At 42.5% G+C, this 18,899-nt stretch overlaps 1 protein-coding gene across 2 annotated transcripts; it reads right to left on the bottom strand.

Annotated features, from left to right (window-relative positions):
* Window positions 1-37: 37 nt before the first annotated feature.
* Window positions 38-18,651, bottom strand: LOC144023225 (msx2-interacting protein). Of its 2 annotated transcripts, none has more exons than XM_077528419.1 (14): window positions 18,249-18,651; window positions 16,898-17,212; window positions 13,667-14,143; window positions 13,373-13,527; window positions 12,969-13,169; window positions 9,941-10,092; window positions 9,737-9,862; window positions 9,495-9,608; window positions 9,292-9,405; window positions 9,121-9,221; window positions 1,741-8,890; window positions 1,436-1,630; window positions 1,186-1,344; window positions 38-956 (listed from the first exon to the last, which is right to left on the bottom strand). In XM_077528419.1, the coding sequence occupies exons 1-14, from the start codon at window positions 18,329-18,331 to the stop codon at window positions 825-827; spliced, it is 9,474 nt and encodes a 3,157-aa protein (XP_077384545.1). In that variant the 5' UTR covers window positions 18,332-18,651; the 3' UTR covers window positions 38-824. The 2 variants fall into 2 exon arrangements, with proteins under 2 accessions (XP_077384545.1, XP_077384546.1); XM_077528420.1 differs by having other exon boundaries at window positions 13,667-14,140.
* Between the last annotated feature and the right edge of the window lie 248 nt (window positions 18,652-18,899).

Genomic DNA, 18,899 nt, shown 5'->3' with positions numbered 1-18,899 from the left:
GAACAACAAAGAAAAATTAAAGGACTGTAACTTAATATCGATTTCTGTAGATTTTTTTTAATTGAGTTACAAAATATGAAGTGCCATCAGCAGACTCCACTGGAGAGTTTGCTAACCTTCTTGTGTTACAATTATTTACACCCAAGGAAAAAAAAAAAAATGAAATCAACAATACCCATCTATTTCCATACTGTGTTCTGGTACAATCCCAGAGTTCAAGTCTCTGCCCGGTTTCCAAGTTCCATTGTCAAAGTTTAAATATTTAAAATATGTACAACGTCCCATATTCCAAAACGTCCAAAGGAAACTGTTGCTTGATCAATGCAAGTGTAGGTGCCAGAGGTGTAAACTGTTTCAGTAGTGGGGAAAAAAATAAATGAACCAAGCTGGTGGAATTAAAATCTGTGGTCCTCGGCAAGGTCTCTGTTTTATTAGTCCTCCTCTTAAAGTAAGCACAGTAGAGGCAGTCTGTACATATTTAAAATTACACAACGAAATGTCTTTTTTTGTTAGGGGTGAGTGGGGGGCATCTGGTCAGTCAATCATTCTTGCTCATCAAGCATCTTGGTTTTTTTTCTTCACAGAAAAGTCAAACTCCAATAAATAGAAATACAGCAGAAGTGGTCAAAAAGAGAGACGTGATTCTGGTTTGGTCCATCCCCGAGTTCTTTTGAGAAGGACAAAAAGACCAGACATGGGATGACAAAAGTGGGAGATTAAAAGACTGACAAGAAAAAGGAAAAAGTCTCGTATTCCTGTGGTTTCCCGAGGCTCATTTGTGGCTCTTCCATCCATTTGTGACACAGCGTCCCTCGCAGTGAAGGTCAGACAGAGGTGATAACAATCATGAGGTGAGGAGAGATACTGGAGATCCTGTTGAGAAGGTCAGGGGCCAGCTGAGATAAGTGGCTCTCTGAAAATTCACACGGTGGGAAAATCTGCAGCACGTAGGCCGGCTGGGGATAAAGCGATACACAAAATGAGTGACTCAATTGAAAATTTTTGTGTTAACAGTGATATTACAGCCAATGCACCAAAATAAATGCCACTCAAAAAGCCCCAATAAAAACGTTCAACTAACATACAGTAAATGTCAGCATTACATCAAAATAATAATAATAATAATAATAATAATAATAATAATAATAATAAAAACAACAACAACACTTAATGACAAAGCTTCACCTGATTGGAACCTGGATTTGGGATATTAATAATGCCAGCCGCCAACTTTGTCTGCAAGTAGCTTATAAAGGCAGACTTAAGAGCTTGCGTCTGGTTCAGTACATCATCTTGATCTCGTCCACACGGCAAAGCAAGCAGAAGACAGAAGTCGCACTCCCCCTGTCGCAACACAAACAACAAGCATGACTCAATGCAACGGGGAAATGACAGGATCCGTGAGCCAACTGGCAAGAAGGCTGTGAGCACATACTGTCATTCTTCTGGCTACGCTCTCCAGCTGAGGAGCCTCGAGTCTCATCCTCTGGACAATTCGGAGGAAGGTGCCACCTTCCTGGAGAGGCAGTGATCGATGAGCCAAAGCTTTGTTGCCGCACACAAAATGCAACTGGACTGCCGCTGTGTCGTTTTTGAGCGCAAGTAACCCTTGCCAAACAATCGGGTATTTCTGTAAAAGTTTTGAGAAGAGAGGGAGAAAGACGAGCTTGTGTTAAAAAAAACAACAACAAAAAAACAACTGTCTTACAAACAGATATTTTAAAAAAAGGTTTCTCTTACTGTGAGCAACTGCACCATATTGACAGGCTGCGCAATCTTGCCATCAGGAACAATATGCGTTGTGTCAGGCATCTGGGAATGGACGCTTCTTGGGTTTGGGTACATCTGAGAGTACTCAGGGAAGGTGCCACTTAGTCCTGGTGGCATGAGCGCAGCTCTCTGCGGAGATGACATTGAAGGTCCTGGCTGCCGGATCCCCATTAATCCATCTTTAGAAAGAGGGGAGTGGGGCCTTTTAGCCTCTAATGGCTTTGCTATATCCTTCTCAGAAACCGCTTTAGGCAGAATGTGTGCCCTTGGAGACAAAGACATGGGCAAACTGGAAGGTGCAGAGGTAGGGGGATGAGACTCTTGAAGGTGCCCTGAATGAGGGTCTGCGGACGAACGCTCTCCTTGTTGGTGTAGGAGCGCACGCATCTCTCTTTGCGCCATATATGCTTCAATTGGCACACCACTTCGGAACCCACCCCGAGGATCTGACTGCATTGTCTCTGGTTTTAACTGTGCAGCAGGCTGCCGTCCTTGCTGGTGGAAGCGTCTCGAATCTTCTTGTTCGACGTCATGACTCCTCAAAGCACTCGGGTTCACCTTGAGGACTTTGTCTCTGCCAACAGTTTGGGGTGAAGTAGGCCGCTGCTGCATGGAACCAGACCAAGGAGACGTAAGAGACTCACTATGCATCCCGTAGCTCATCACGGAGAGTGGGGGAGTATTGACCCGAACGTCTCCCTGGACGAGATGTCCCACTGGGATTGACTGGGTAGAAGGGTGAGGTGACATTCGGCCCAAGCCTCCAGGCACGCTATGAGGTGGCATGATAACCGACTGCTCCGGATGATGCACGCCGGTGATAAACTGTTGCATGGCAGGAAGCCCAGTGGGTAACATCACCGATATGCCCTTCGGTGATGAAGACCCAATGGGCGAGGACACTTTTGTAAATGGAGAATGTGGATGACTTGACTTGCGTGGGGATCGTGGTTCCTGTTTGCTGCCACCGAGATGCGAAGGAGTTCTGTCACCAGCAGCCGTAACAAAACCGACGTGATTTCCAGGAGGAGAGGGCAAATGTGGACTTATTGCCGGACTTATGGCAGAGGCCCATTGTGCCTTAGAACCATCTGTACTATGTGACTCTCCACTGTCTATTTTCTTCTGATGTTTTGTAGGCAGGTACTCCTGGAGGTACATTGAGCTCATACTTTGATTGCCAACTCCCTGAGCAAGGCGTTTGACTACTCCTTGAGGGCCGGAGTGATAGGTAGGCTCTATTTTCTCCAAACCTGTGCCTTCTTGTTTATTAGAAGAAAAACCTGACTGCGTCTTGCCAGAATGATGATCCGTCTGAAAAGATCCTTTCTGAAGGCCCGACTGTGGATGACTGTACATTTCTTGTTTAATTTGGGGCATCGACACCAGCTGCTGAGATTCCATGTCACCTGCGGTTGCTTGTGGAATTTGACTTATTTTTGCACTTATCCGTTGGGGTCCCTCGGTTTTTTGTCCCGAGTGGCTGAGTACCACTACGCCTTCAGATGTATTCACCCTCAGACCCGGGCAAGATCCTGTACCAAGAGTGGAACTTTCAACAATAAAACGTGTAGCACTTCCCCCTTCATCACCAATAGTCGGTCCATGGTAGGGTCCAGGATCATCTTTGGTGGGCCTGTAGTTGGGTTTAGGTAGAGCCATGTCCACACCCTGATTCACTTTGTCCTCATGCTCAGTTGGCATGCATACACGACTAATAACCGAGGAGTGCAATGCAGTGGATGCAATGACAGAGATCACAGACTTGGTCTCAGGAGATGGTTGTGTAGCTGGTGTTCGAACAGACTGAGATGACAATCTGCAATCGGGTAATGGTGATTTATTTGGCACAACTGCTAAAGTAGTATTACGCTCAGTGAGGATCTGATCATGGACTGTGGGCAGATTAGTTGGTACATAACTGCTCCCCGGTAGAGAAATTGTTTTGTTTTTCAAAAGAATCTGCCTCAGATCACTTGAGCCACGATCGATGTCTGTATTTTCAGAGTCAGGTGAATGTTGGTTTTCCTTGGGTGCTAATGGCAAGGCTGGTAAAGAAGGAGCCGATGTATCTACAGAGGGGCGGAGCCAATCTGGTGGCGAGACAGGCGCTCTACTGTTTTGAATGGCCTTAATATTTGGTCTGCATGCTAATGGAGACAGGGAGGGCGATTGTGGCTTAGGACCAACTGGACTTTTGGACTGGGGGTAAACAGTTCTGATATGTTGGATATGCTCTTCAGTGGGTGATTCTAACTCTTTTACATCAGGTGCCTTGGTAGCTGAAGGCTCAATTTCAGGCTTCCATGCAGTGGGGGTGATAACAGCAGCAGTGGCTGCTGATGGAACAATTTCTGGGACAATCTTTACACTGGAGCCTGCCATGTTCTGAACTAAAAGAGTTGAGGTCTCGTCATTTAGCGGAGGTGCTTTTGAATCTTTCCGTGCTTGCTTTTGGCCTTTAGGACGTTTATGTGTTTTAGGTCTTCCCTTATTGCCCTTTTTGGGTGTGGCTCGTAGGAGAGGCTCCTCTTGGATATTAACAGCACTCATTTCAGGTTGGTCGTCTTTGGCCGGCTGAATTGATTCTTGCATCTCTGGTTCTGAACTTATATCAACGCCTATAGATGGTGCTTGGGATACAGGCACGGCTACATCTTCGGCAGTAATGGAGTCGATAGCAGCAATGAGTTCTGTTTCACTAGCTGGATTAGGTTTTTCTTCATCTGAGAAGCCTTTTAAGTCTGTGATTGTGTCAGTTGGAGTTTGGGGTTCTTTTGGAAAAGACGGATCTGTGAGTTTGGCAATGTTCTCCACGGCCTGTTCCAATTCCATCTCATGAGAACTTAAATTTTTTGATGTTTCCAGATGTTCCTTACTTTCCAAAAAAGAAATTTCACCGTCTTCACTGTTCGCACCTCTGCTGTTACTCTTTGAAACATGATCTTTCACCTCTTTGACATTGAGCCTGATCTTTAGGTTCTTCAGAACAGGAGACTTTGGGGTCCTTGGTGACTTGCCTTTTCCTTTAACAGGCTTATCTTTTTCTGTGGTGCTTTTTTCTTCCAACGCAGGGGGATATTCCTCTTTACCATTTGAAGTATCCTCATAAATCTTTTCATTCAGAGAATCATTGTCTTTGACCATTTCTCTTTTGTGTTTGTCTTTTTCCTCTTTCTTTTGGTCAACTTGAGGTGATTGGGCTTCTTTAGGTGCATCGAGCAAAGTCAAGGTAATCTCATCAGTGCAATCCATTACCTGGTCATTGTCCTCAGTCAACTCTGACTTTTCTCCTTTCTTTGTTGATCCACATAGCTGCGTTGCAGACAATTGACTTGTTGAACCTTTTGTGGCACTAGGAGAGGATTTTCCCTTCAAATTTCTTGGGACTCTTTCACAACTCTCAGATTCATTTGGATCTGCCTCTTTGATTTCCGTTTTTATTTTGTCTATTTTAACTCCTGAAGCAACTTCACCGTGCTTTTTCTTGGGAGGCCGGCCACGTTTAACTGGAGGAGTGGGAGCGGGTACATCTTGATCATTGTTCTGCTGTTGTGTAGGGTCTTTATCTGTGGCACGTTTTCTTGCAGAACGTGGGGACTCATGAATATCCTTTGCAGTACGACATGCCACTTCATCTTCAACTGGGGTCGCATACACAGATTTCACATTCCTACGTCTTGCTCTGCCTGATGATATGCTCTGCTCCGAGACATCAGCATCTGACACATGAAGGGGAGATTTGCCTGTAGACTTAGATTCCGCTCTTGGAGAGGAACCACGTTTCAGTTTCTCTTTGTCAATGCGCTCACTCTTTCGCGTGGCTTGTTTTTCAGGAGCTGATGCGGGCACAACAGTTGAGGCGACTTCAGCTGGGGATGGTTTGCTCTTAGTTTTCATTTCTTTTGTTTTATACTCCTTATGGGCAGTTTCCCCCTCTGTGTTGACATCGTTCCTGGACTCTTTAATTTCAAGTATTTTCTCTTCCTCAGGCTCTGAAACTGTGCAGTATGTCTCTTTCTTCACTATACACTCTTCATTAGCTGGTAGTGTAGAACTTGTGGCTTGGGTGACTTCGGTCTGTGTTGCCACAGAATCATCATCTGGTTCTGATCTACTGACAAACTCATGCAAATTGCAGCAACTCTGCTCTTCTACAGCAGGTTTTACATCTTCTGCAATATCATCAACTTTTATTTCAGAAGGAGAAAGTTTGTAATTACCCTCTAAATAATTGGTTTCTTTTTTGACAAATGCATCTTCTGAATAAGTAGTCTCAGTTGGCGAATGATGCACAGGTAGAGGTTCAGGTTCAATTTCTTTTTCCTGCTTTATGAAAACTATAATAGGACATGGTTCAGTGGGTAATTGAGACATCTGTTCTGTTGGAGGAAGGTCTTTTAGCACCATATGTGAGATAGGGGGTGTTTCCCTGGATTCAGACACTAACTCCTCAGCAGGACTGATGGGCTTTATTTCTGGCTCGGTGATAGAATCTTTAGTTTCAGGTGATTGCAACATTTGTGGCTTTTCCATGGATGCTTTTTCAACTTGTATCTCCTCTCCCATTTCTTGCGGTTGGGTTTTATTCTTTTGTTGCTGCAATCTTGTAAGTTCCAAAAACCGACTATGGAAAAGAACCACTGGACCAGAGTCAAGTTCACCATCTATGGTTCCATGCTGATTACTTTGATTTTGAGCAAGCTCTTCTTCATATTTTCGTTCCAGATGGTGAAGTCGTCGAGAGTCTAATTCAAAAACAGGGCTGTGAAGGAACCGGGAGGCAAACAACTCTCTTCGTTCTTGTTCCTCTGGCTTTGGCTCTTCTTTTCTATCATCAAGTTTATCTTCAGATCCACTTCGGATCTTTTTCTTTTTCATATACCACGATGGCGTAGGCCGTGGTGTTGATTCTATTTTCTCTGTATCTTTCCGGTTACGGAAACTTGCAAAGTGAGAATCGTAATCTAAGAAAGACCAGTTATCTTCTCTGGAAGATGAGAGAGATTTTGCACGCTCAAGTAGAGCTTTTGTATCTGGCGTGATCGTCTGGTCAAGTGCAAAGGAGTAGAATTTATTTCTTTCAAGATGTGCTATTTTTGGATCTGAAAATCTCTCACCCCTCGGCCTCTCTGAAAAAGACTTTGAAGTAGATGCCACAGGAGAATGGGGTTTGGCTTCTCGATCCTCTTCAGAGTCTGATCTTACCTCCCCTGGCTCTATATCATGCCAAACACCATATTCCACACGTTTGCGATTGGGAACATTTTTGTTTAGATTCCTAGAAAAGTTTATGTCAGGTAGCATGTTTCGCTTCACTCTGCTCTCCCATCGCTTTTGCTGCTCCTCTTCTGTATTGAGTGTGTTGGATTTATTTACATGTGCATTATGTGTCCTTTTGACAAGTAGCTCCAAATCGGGGTTCATTTTTTCATTTCTGGCAAGCTCTTTCTGAGAATGATCAAACTCCTCTTCTGCATGGTGGGGAAACTGGTGTCCTGGAGAGGAAGTGTTGTTCCATTCAGGATCTTCACTTTTTTGCCTGAAGCTCCTATAGACACGTTCTCTCTTAATTCCTTCAGTGTCAAACTGGTCAAGCTTCTTTTGTTTGTGAGAGGGAAAATTATCTGTGACATCCTCAGGTGGTTTGCCAACTTCATGCACGAGACTGCGATGTTCCAAATCCTCACTTTCATTTTCTTGTGTACTTCCTGGTTTGTCAGGTTTTCCAAGTTTGTCAGACTCTCGATGTTGCTGCTGATGCAACCGTCTATTTTGCTCCATTTGCTTGCGGTAACTTTGAGACAGGTCAATATCAACATGCTCCTCCTTAATCTTAATGCTTTTAGTAGTTTCAGGCGCCTGACCACTAAATTTGAAAATTGCACCGTGTTCCTGTTCTCTCGCAGAGCCTTGGTCTGCATTTCCCTCATGTGAAAATCTTCGGGATGTAGTGTGGGCTGGGAGTCGTTTCGACTCAGAAGGGTCTGACGAGCCCTCCGATTTCACTCTCAGTCCTTTAACGTCCTCTTGAACATCCTTCGGAATTCCACTTTTAACTCTTGAATCTCTACACTGGGCATCTTTGTTTTTATCAGAGTCTATCTCTTTCCCAGATGGTGCAATTGCACTAGGATCTTGTGATTGATTACAATCCTCTTCATTAAGCCTGCTTCGCTTTTGATGCACAGTCCTTCCACTTGAATCCGCAAAGCGCCTTTTTCTTGCGACAAGGCGATCTGAATCCACTGATGATTCTTTCCCATCATTTCCAGTCTCAGTTTTAATATGTTTTTTGAGTCGATTTTTTCCATCCTGATCAGAATTATCACCTTTTGCGTTTTCAGATCTTTCGCTTTTGACAGAGTCATGGTGAGCAGCTGAGAACTGACTTCCAGTAATAGACTCATTATCTCCCTTATATTTCTGCCTCTCTTGGGCATCTTGTTCAGCTCCCTTTCCTCTTCCAGTGCCTACTTCCAGAGCAGTATCAGGCTCCGTTTCTGGGAGTGTATTGGATGGCGATTGCCCCGTTACTTTCCTTGATTTGACTCGCTCTGCTTTTTCACCTCTCTCTTTCCGTTTGGGCCGCTTGGTTTTCTCAGATCCCACTACTCTATCAGGTTGATTGATCTTTTCACTCTTGTCACTCTTTGACGCATGTTCTAGTAAAGTCTTTTCAGATTTTTCAAAGTGTGGGGGTGAGAGTGAGCTTACACTATCACTTCTTTCAGAGGACTGGCTATAAACTCGCCGCTCTGATTCTCTAGGAGCTCGCTCGGACGGTGATGGTGACACTGCAGGGGTAATAGGCCGCCGATGATGAGAGGGACTCCATCTACTTCGGTCAGCTTCAAAACGTTCTCGTTCTCTTTGAATATACGTGTATTTTCTAATGTCTTGCTCAAAGGGATCTCTGTAGTCCCTGTAGTCGCGTGGATCTTCATGGTAACGAGGGTCGTAATGTTCCCCTTGAAAATGTTCTAATTCAGGGAAACGGTCCCTACTGCGAGCAGCATACTCTCTTCGAGCATCCTCTGTGTAAAGGCCAGGCGTGCGTATGGTTTCATAGTAAGCCCTCTCTGCTGTAAATTCATGGTACAGGGGCCTGCGATCCTCCCTGTTGTATCAATAGGGCATAAAAGGAAGCCAGATTAGCAGAGTTTGTCAAACAAAATCTTTTTTTAAAACAAGAGACATTTTGATTCAATTCCCCGATTGATTAAAAATCAAATTCATTCTCATGTAAAGCAGATAGATTCCAACTAGATTAATTTCTTGCTAACAATTGAACTGGCATGAATTTCATGAAATATTACAAGTATGCAATTAACAATGTAGACAATTTACCGTCGTTCAGGAGGGATTTCATAAAGCTCTCTAATGTCTTGACCAGATGTCTGCATAGCTCTGAAGAATACTAGCTGGCTCTCTTGACTTGCAAAGTCCACCTATTATAAAGAAATGATCACGTTAAAAGCTGAAATTATTTGTAATGCAAAATTCAACTAATCAGGTCACCTTAATTTTGCTGCCTCCAATCTTCCAGCCTTTGGTCTCTCTCACAGCGGTTTGAGCAAAATCTGTGTTGTTGTAGAAAATGAGGGCCATCCCTTTCATTCTGTCAAATAAAACCTAAAAAAAAAGGAGAATAAAATGCTTAAGCCAATTTAATTAAAATAATAAAATAAAATAAAAAACCTGAGAACTATACAACACCATACCTTGACAACATGTCCATAACGACAGAAATGGCGCGTGAGGTACTGCTCTGTGATATTGGTTGTCAGTCCATCAAGCCAAACACACGCTGTGGGCATACTTTTCCCAAAACCAAGCTTTACCCAAAATAAATAAATAAATAAATACATAAATAAATTAAATAAAACAAAATAGACAAACATTGTTCAAAAAACAAGCATTTACCTGACAAACGCTAAAATGTAATACATTTGTTGTATATTACCTTTAGTCGATTACTGCCAAGATACTCGCCATCCATCTTTTTAATTGCCTTGCAAACACTGGCAATATCAGAATACTGTACAAATGCATACTGAGGAACTCCATTTATTTTCTTGATGTCAATTTCCTTGTGAAGAACAAAAACACATTTATAGGCCAATGAAATACACACAGAACAAATGTTCACATTTGGATGGAATCTTACGACAATTTCTCCAAAGCGTTGAAAAATTTCAAAAAGTTGTTCTCGGATGGTTGTCTTCTCAAGGTTGCCAATGAATAATGTTCTGGTGGCTTTTGGGTGGAATTCATCTATCCTACCATCCAGAGGCCTGAACTCATTCTCACTCTCCGTTTCTAAGAAAAGAAATGTCAGAAAAGAAATGTGTCAGTATTATGACAAATCATGGTATAAATATAATTTAACATCATAACACAAATGTAACCTATAGAAAATGGTCTTTTATAAATCAATGGCGTGGTTAGAAATATTTATGATAATTTATTATTACCATCATCATACTGACTAAGGAGTGTATGTAAGTGGTCCATCCGCATTCTCACATTTGGTCTGTTTTAGCCTTACAAATTAACTGAGCGATTGATCAGCATCCCCCCCCCCCCCCCCCCCCAGTATAAGGGTGAAAACGTCAAACGCAAATCTGCCATGCTATACTGTGTGTATCAACTTTCAATAAACACTTAAAGTGCACAGGAAAATAGTCAAACACTCCTCGGTCCCTTTTTGAGCTTGTGAAGAAAACATCCCAAGACCTTCTGAGAACCAGAGCGGAGGACACGGCGACTTTCAAACGTACGTTTTTAATATACTGCAGAGGGAGCATTAATGCCCTCGCGCCGTGCGAGCGTGTTTTTTTTTTTCCCCCACCAGCACGCACTTGAAAGTTGGCCGCATTTCCAAGTGAAATGCTCGCACGTTCGAGCCCTGGGTTAACTGTTTTGTTCTGCCCATCGCTTATTTTCTACTTCCTCTCCTACTACTTCCACACCATGCTCCTGACAGACGACACTCCCAGCCCCAACCTAAACTTCCTCCATTTCTTCTGCAACAAGATCCTTGCGTGATACTGACTGATCTTATACTTACTGCAACCTGCTGGCCATTTCTTTTAAACAACATTGCAGTCAAGCCTAGTCCTTCAGTCAGAAGCTGTGTCAGACCCTCCTGTACACTTACATCTTACAGGAGGGGAAGAAAAAAAACAAAACAAACAAAAAACAACAACAACAAACGCTTATGACGTATAAATATGTCATATATATATATGCGGCGAATATGAATTATGACGTATTGATAAATCTTATGTATGGAAAGTGCACCATCTAATGGTCAAAGATATAGTATTAGAGCACGCACACTACTGTGGCTCGGAGAGACCACATTTCGCAAGCCTACCACCAATTCTTATTTTGCGCGAGCAAACTAGCATCTCAGCTGGCGACGACTTGGCAGCCGTTGTGAAGCCTGGCGAGTGACGTCAAACCAATTAGCCAAAGCAGCTAACAAGAGTTGCTAATGGGAGTTAGTCTGAGCCAGGCTGGGGTGGCTAACAAGCGAGCGGCTAGCGAGAGAAGCTAGTAAAAAAAATAAAAATAAAAATTTTTAAAAAAAGAAGAAGAAGAAAAAAAAAAATATTAAAAGCTTGCGAGAGCAAAGTAGAAAGTGACAAGTGACAAGCCAGAATCACGGAAGTTAGTGACTACCAACTGCAGGCCCCAGCTGTGAAAGGTTAAGTTGCGGTCGACCCTTTCGGTCCAACACTTGAGCCGCCCAGGCCAACTACATTCGCCAAGCTGTCCTTTAGGCATTCGTAGCAGGAAGGTGGTGGCGAAACATGGCAGCTCTAGGAAGGTGTGACTATAACCATGTAATAAAATTAGTGATTACTAGACCTATGATTATACATTAAAAAAAATAATAAAAAAAGTTTATGAGATACTTTTTTTTTTTTTGCATTATTACGATTGACATAAACAGTTTTTTTTACATGAATTATTAGTTCACCACTAGATGGCACTAGGAATCACTGAATGTGCCTTTAAGCTGTAGTAGACGTCTATGGAGAAGAAGACATCATGCCCATGAAATCCAAAATATGGTAGCAATTGTTTTGATAGTTCCCTAAATTCACAGAGGAGCGTCAAGTTAACACCAGCTTTCTAAAGACATTAATCCGTCACCCAAACTGCATGTGGCCATTAGCGATGATGTTAGTGAACTTGTTGTATATCAATGAGGCTCATTTGCAGAGGGGGGCATTTTTTTTCCCCACTCGATATATGCATGTTACCTCATATACACACAAACAACACAGGTGCACAGACTCACAAACTGCTTGGCAGCACAATTTGTGAAGCATTCCACCATCTACGCGTGCTATGTGAATTGCGTTCTGTTTGCTCCATTTTTAAAGGTGCCACACAATCCTACAGTGAATTCAACACATAGTGTGCTGCAAGACTGACAAGATTAAGGCATGCTAGCAAGCCTAGCAATGTAGCTGGAATGGCTAAGTCTGTTTAAAAAAAAACAAAAAAAAACGAACACACATCTTGTGCATATGTTAGACTTTAGTTGGGGGTGTGGCTTTTGTCAGGGATTTGAAAGAGGAGGAGTGAAGTGAGGCTACATTCAAATCTTGACTCCTCCTTTAAGGAATGTTGCTATTCTGGTGGTGTTCATTTGAGTCACATCTGTTTGTGCAGTTGCACTGCTGACTGCTGCATTGGCTTGCCGCGCTCAACGCAGACTGGCTAGCTGCCATATGCTTGTCGCTTGTGATCGAGCTGCTTCCCCGTGGTTTTTTACTTTACAGTACACCATATGGTGGATAAGGTCACTCACAGGCCCTCCAGGAATTTTCATTGCTGAAGTAACAACAATTCCCACAAATTTAAATAATAACCCTGAATTAAGCACAAGCTTGCAATTTCATCCAATCACCACTTCTTTGTATTTGATATGAAGATGAGCAAGCATGAACAACTTGAACATCGTATTTCTTAAAGTAGCAAGAGGCACGGTACATTTTGGACTGGTTATCAACCAATTGCAAGGCAATCATTGATATCAAGTATGTGTTGTCACTGCGTGGCATAGCCATTCCAGTGCAATTGTGTTTGTATAAAATATTTTCCATGAAATGTCAACAGATAGCAAAAATATACATTAATAATTTGCTCAAAAAGTTGGATTAAGCGTTATCACTTACCAGGACCATTCCACGCTGTGACTTCAATCAGCACGCCAAAGAAGAGCTTTCCTTTAGCGACACTAAGGGCTTTCTCTTGATCCTCTTGCTGTCTAAAGAACACCAAACCATAGCGATCTTCTGAGGCTCCATGGATCTGCACTGAGGTCACTTTACCATATTTCTTGAATTCATGGAATAGTCCATCTTTTAAGCTTGTATCTGAAGAGAAAATCATCATATAATTATGTAATCGTATATCTATCTATTTTTTTTTTTACAAATCTCACTTGTTACAATCTACATGACATCTGACACAAAAACTTTCTGTCATTCAAAGTTTTAACACCCAGATTTAACAACTTAAATGGGTAGTTGAAGCCTATTCCATTTTATGAAACTTCAACATCATGTATAAAGCTCACCTGTAGAACGTGCTGGTAGGTTTTGCACTTTAATCCCAAAGCTTCTACGTGGCTCATCCGAATCAAGCACCATTGACGACTGAGGTGGTGCATGTGCGGCTGACGACTGAACAGAACGCGCTCGGGATCCATCACTTGAGCTGCTGTTGGAGTCGCTGTTGTCAAAAGGGTACATTATAACACATTTGCTAGTCTGAGTGGTAAATTACGATAACATAATTTAATTTTTAAGACCGATGAGGTACTAACATCAATCACCCCCCCCCCCCCCCCCCCCCAAAAAAAAAGTCTCACCTTCCACTGCCTGTACTGCTGGTGCTGCTCACGGAATCAGAGCTTGAAGATCTGCTGCGAGATTGAGATGGTGGGCCTCTTCCAGGAGACAAAAGACTTTGCTTTGGGGAATGAGCAGTTTTGGAAGTCTGTCCAGATGTCCGCTGGGGGGAAGGGTGATGAGACTGTGAGGAATGGGACGATCGGCTCCGGCGGTGGTGGTACGTTCTATCAACACGTCGTCCTCGATCATCTCTGTAGAGGTCACGACGTGTCGCAGTTGCAAGGGAGAAGGGGTCTCGAATTCTAGAGTCAAAATGAGGGTCTGATGCCTCAAATGTTCCGCTGATGGCACTGCTCCCTGCACCGGCAGCAGCAAACAAAGAGCGCTCCCTGTAATAGTCCGCATTGTAGTGCCGCTGTCTGTCAAATGTGCCACTGCGCTCATGGTGTCCATATGGGCTGTGGTCATACGCACGCTCACGGGTTTCTGAGCTACTGCAAAATAACAAGAGGAAAGAGAAGAGAAACAGATCAATAGGATTCTTGACATGCAGCTTTGCATTCTATATTGTCACCAGACAATTTTTTTTGTCCAAACTGTTGCTATTTAATCTGTAGGAAAAAATAATAATCTACATGTCATCAATAATATCCAGTCATGCTTTTTAGCGGACAGCATAGGAGCAACACTGTGTACAAATGGTTAGTTCATCTGATTCACAGTCTGAGGTTAAGGGGTTCGAATCCAAGCTCTGGCCTTCCTGTGAGAGTCTGCATGTTCTCCATATGCTTGCGTTGGTTTCTCTGAGAACACCGGTGTTTCCTCCCACATTCAAAAAAAAAAAAGAAGAAAAAAAAAGGTTTCTGTTAATTCAAGACTCTAAATTGTCCATAGGTTTAAATGTGAGCATTTTTTGTGTGTGTATAAAACATTCTACCCAACCTACCACCCAAAGTCAGCTGAGATAGGCTCCAGCCCACGCATGACCTTAATGAGGATCAACACTACAAAAAGTGGATAAACAGCAACATTACAAAGCTTTAGGGCCCCATAAGGACCCGTAATGTGCAAATGAATGTCAATCATGATCAAAAAGTCACACTTAATAGTTTAAGGCGTAGTGTAACATTTAAAAAAAAAAAAAAAAAAAAAAAAGTCTCAAGTTTCATGTTGCCTGACATCAGTGAATTGAAGTCTCATTTTAATTTAATATGTAAAATTTAACTTCAAATTAGAGAGGTTTTAAAATAATTCAGTGAACCAACAGAAGACATGCAGCCAATGTATTCTCTAAGTTAAGTAGGTGAGCTGGAGTAAATTTCTCCAAATACTTTGGGTGAGAAAGGGTATAAGCCCTGGACAAGTCACCAGTCAATCACATGGCAGGTGCAGCCAAAATAATCTAGGTTTTTGGAATGTAGGAGGAAGAGGGAATAGTCATAAAAAAAACAACACATGCAGGGGGAGAACATCTTTCACATAAGAGGGCCTGAGCGGAGATTTGAATTGCTCAACTGTGAGGCTGACGCGGTATCCCTTATTCCACTGAGGCACATAAACTGTGTACATATGGCTTAATATCCAAAAACACTGAATTTCATTTACTGAAAATGTGTTCTTGTCATGTGCAACACAAATGTTTATCTAAAAGTGATTCAATGTCAGACAAACAAGGGAAGATGAAAAAGCAAAGGACAGAGAAATACCAACCTTTTTGGAAAGAAGTTACTGTAACTAATCCAAATAAAATCTAGGTGGTCAGAATGTGAGAGCCAGAATGAAAAATCGACAGGAAAAATCTGTTATTCTAATGTGCCAAAAACGTCTCCCTTCGATCAGACTGCACGTAATCTTCAATTACTGTAGAGCATGCGGCCAGCAGATAATCCACTGTTAGGCAATGGAATTTCCTTCACGGGATGAGGGGAGGAAAAAACAAAAATAAAACAACCACAGATTAATGGATTTCTGAACATGTAGAGCGGGGGGGAAAACAGGAACATAAATCTCTAAAAAATAATAATAAAATAAAATTGGTGAACTTCTGGATAACTCAGCCAAGTGCATGTCACCTCCAAATGGATCATCTAAGCGAAAAAATATTTTCCAAAAATTCCACTTTTAGGAGTCAAAAAATGTATTCCTTGGGGTTTTGTCATAGTATTACGTAAGTGAAATGGATCACACTGTGTAGACAATTCTTCTCCGCCATAACGAGCTATAAAATCCCAGTTGTTGGATATGGCATAATTCCACATTCCATGGATGGTATCCGATGTGCCTGCTGGCTGGCTTGAGGTTGTGGTATTATTTTGAAACTGTTATCTTCGGATCTCTTTTCATTGCAGATCAGGCAACCTCACACAGCTACATCCACACAAAAGTAATCCAACTGAATGGCAGCTACACCAATCCATAATAGGATTCAAGAGAGTACATCCAATGCATACATCCAGGAGCGTATGTCCAATCGTGCTCTCTTCTGGTATCTTCAGGCATAGCTCCATAAACCTCCCTGGATGGTAGATGGGATCCTCTGTGTTCTTGTTAAGTCTTCTTGGTATAACTTCCATGTTACATAGAAAATTGAGCTACTCTATTTCAATTTGTGCTAAAGTTGGCTTTAAAAAATGTGCTAAATCTTTTGGCCTTGGATTGTGTAATGATTAAGATCCAGATTCAGAGTAGGCAGTATCCGTGGATTAAAAAATGGTTGAAAAAAAACAAAACAAAAAGTAATCCAGCTATCAGCAGTTGCCAAAATAGACAAAAGGATAACCAGATGTAGGTCGTCCCGAAAAAGGTTGATAAAATACCCAATACCTGTGAATCCACCATGGCAGGGATTTACTTCCAGTTTTCAGGTCTTGACTCAAAATTAAAAAAAAAAAAAAAAAACTTAGATCCATATCCTGGAGAAAAATGGCATTAAAACATCCAAAAGTTCCCAGGAAGGAGTAATTTCCAACAACATAAATCCAGAACTCGCCGGGATATTCCTTTTGGGTGTAATATCCATAAACAGACCTTGTATTAATGTAACCTTAAGAAATCATAATGTGTGGTTAATTTACTTAATCCCATGGGCATGGCAAGTCAATTATGACGAAAAGTGGAACGATCCCTAGATTACCTTTGTGAGACCCCAATGAGGCATACATCCCTTCGGAATAAACCCAACTATGTGATTAGGTGTTACACCTATCTCATACCGAGATTTCCACGGATTGGTGACCACGTCCACTTACCCATCTATCCTCCGTTCATAACGTCCCTCTCTGGTGTGAAGGGACACAGGGGGGCCAAACACAGGTCCAACAGTTCCCCTAGAGAATCCCGTAACGTCTCGACTGCTCGAGGGCGAGGTGTCATCAAGGCCCCGAACAGCACTTGGGACTGACCCAGGTTCATTGTAGTCAGTCCGAAGGTCCCTGTCACCCATTTTGTTGACGGCACTGTGAGCCTTCTGAGCGCTTTTAATATCCACAAAATCCACAAAGGCTGCAACACCGCCTTCTGACCCCCGCTTCCGCAGGACCTTAACACTCTCCACACGTCCATACCTGAGAAAATGGATGAAATCAAATGGAATTGATTAACTCAAGAATAATGTATGCTTTATGCAAATGCAGCAGGCAGCAAATATTACAGTTATTGGAAGAAAAACGAAGCAGCTGTATTAAGGAGACGAGCAAGCTGCATTACCAAACGGAATATACTGCCTAAACTAAGAAAGTAAGTGAGAACAGCCTAAATTGAGATTATCTAAAATTTAATGCAACCAATACAACTACTACTACTACTACTACAAAAAAAAAAAAAAAAAAAAAAAAAAAAAAAAGTAGTAGCTGCTACTAAAATTGGAATAATGTTTCTTTTCTTGCAGACGCATTTGTTGAAGAGTTCCTCGAGTGGCCCTTTTTTTCCCACACGATAACACGCTGCGTTAACCTTTTCCACCTTTCGTGCATATGACAGAAGAACGCCCAGTTCTGCTTTCAGCAAAGTACACACACGATAAGTAACAGCTAGACTGAGAAGGTTGATAAAGTGCGCTTAAGCAGCCCAACAACCAGCTAATATTTGAAAAGGGGCCCAGTCGCCTCGCTGATTTGTCCGTAAATTTGGGCTGGATGGTTTTGTAATAGCGCGATATAACAGCTTGGCGGAAGAAAAAAAAATGCTACAAAAAAAACCAACAACTAAAAAACAAACAAACAATAGTGCTGTGCACTTTCAAATGTATAAGTGTCTTAAACGTACGTAACTGTGTGTCTTCTTACGATGATTAAAACGATTTGACTTGCCACAAAATGGTTGGCTGGGTGGTAGCTTGATGGCTAGCGACTTGCTTCTCGGTATTAGCAAAAGTTAGATAATTCGGCAAATAATGTCAACAACGGCATGGCGTCCCCGTTTCGTGCGTTTTGACGTTGTGTAGTCGAACCCGAGCAGAACTTTAAAAAGCCCCCAACTCAAACTTTACACACGCTAGCGTTAACATCGTTAGCATTGACGGTGGCTAGCCAGCGACGGCTAATAAGTGTTGTACATGGCGCGCTGCTCCGCCACCACAGAATCCCCTCTTGCGTAACCTACCTTTTAAAATGCTCCACAATTTTCTCCTCTCGGACGTGTTCGGGTAAATTCCCCACCCAAAGGTGTCTGGTTTCCCGAACCATCTTGCGCTATGCTTTCCCCCTTCACACACATATGATCGGGTTTGAAATCCCAGCCGGCCGGAGGGTCCGTCGGAACAAAATGAACGACGATGTATTTAATGCCGAGGAGACGCGGGCCTGCTCGCCCGCTGCTCTTGTAGCTTTATCGATGCGTCCTCGAGGCAGCGAGGCACAAGAGCGCGTTTCGGGGTGCGAGCTGCGCGTGCACGGGCTGCGCGCGACTCTTGGGAGGGTCGACCGAAACTGTTGTTGACTAGTCAGTGGCGGTCCTTGCTTGAATAATGGGTCAGTGCGAAAATGCCGCTTTGTACCACCCAAATCCAAAACCAGCACAGACAAGTTCAGATAAAACAAAACATATGTACAATTCATAAAAAAAAAAAAAAAAGTGCCTTCAAGATGTTTAATCTTACTCCCAATTTAAGTTTACAGTCAAACTTAATTCTAAAACCAGAATTAAACATTATGTGTTTAAAACAACCAAGCGATGTTACTTTACATGATTTGCTAGCTTAATGCTAGCATATTATAAAAATGCCCTAGTATGTGGTCAAGCATCGAAATAATC

The sequence above is a fragment of the Festucalex cinctus genome, chromosome 8 (assembly GCF_051991245.1).
Source record: "Festucalex cinctus isolate MCC-2025b chromosome 8, RoL_Fcin_1.0, whole genome shotgun sequence".
NCBI classification, from domain to species: Eukaryota; Metazoa; Chordata; class Actinopteri; order Syngnathiformes; family Syngnathidae; genus Festucalex; species Festucalex cinctus.
The sequence above is the reverse complement of the archived record's forward strand: the minus strand, read 5'-3'. Positions and strand labels throughout refer to the sequence as shown.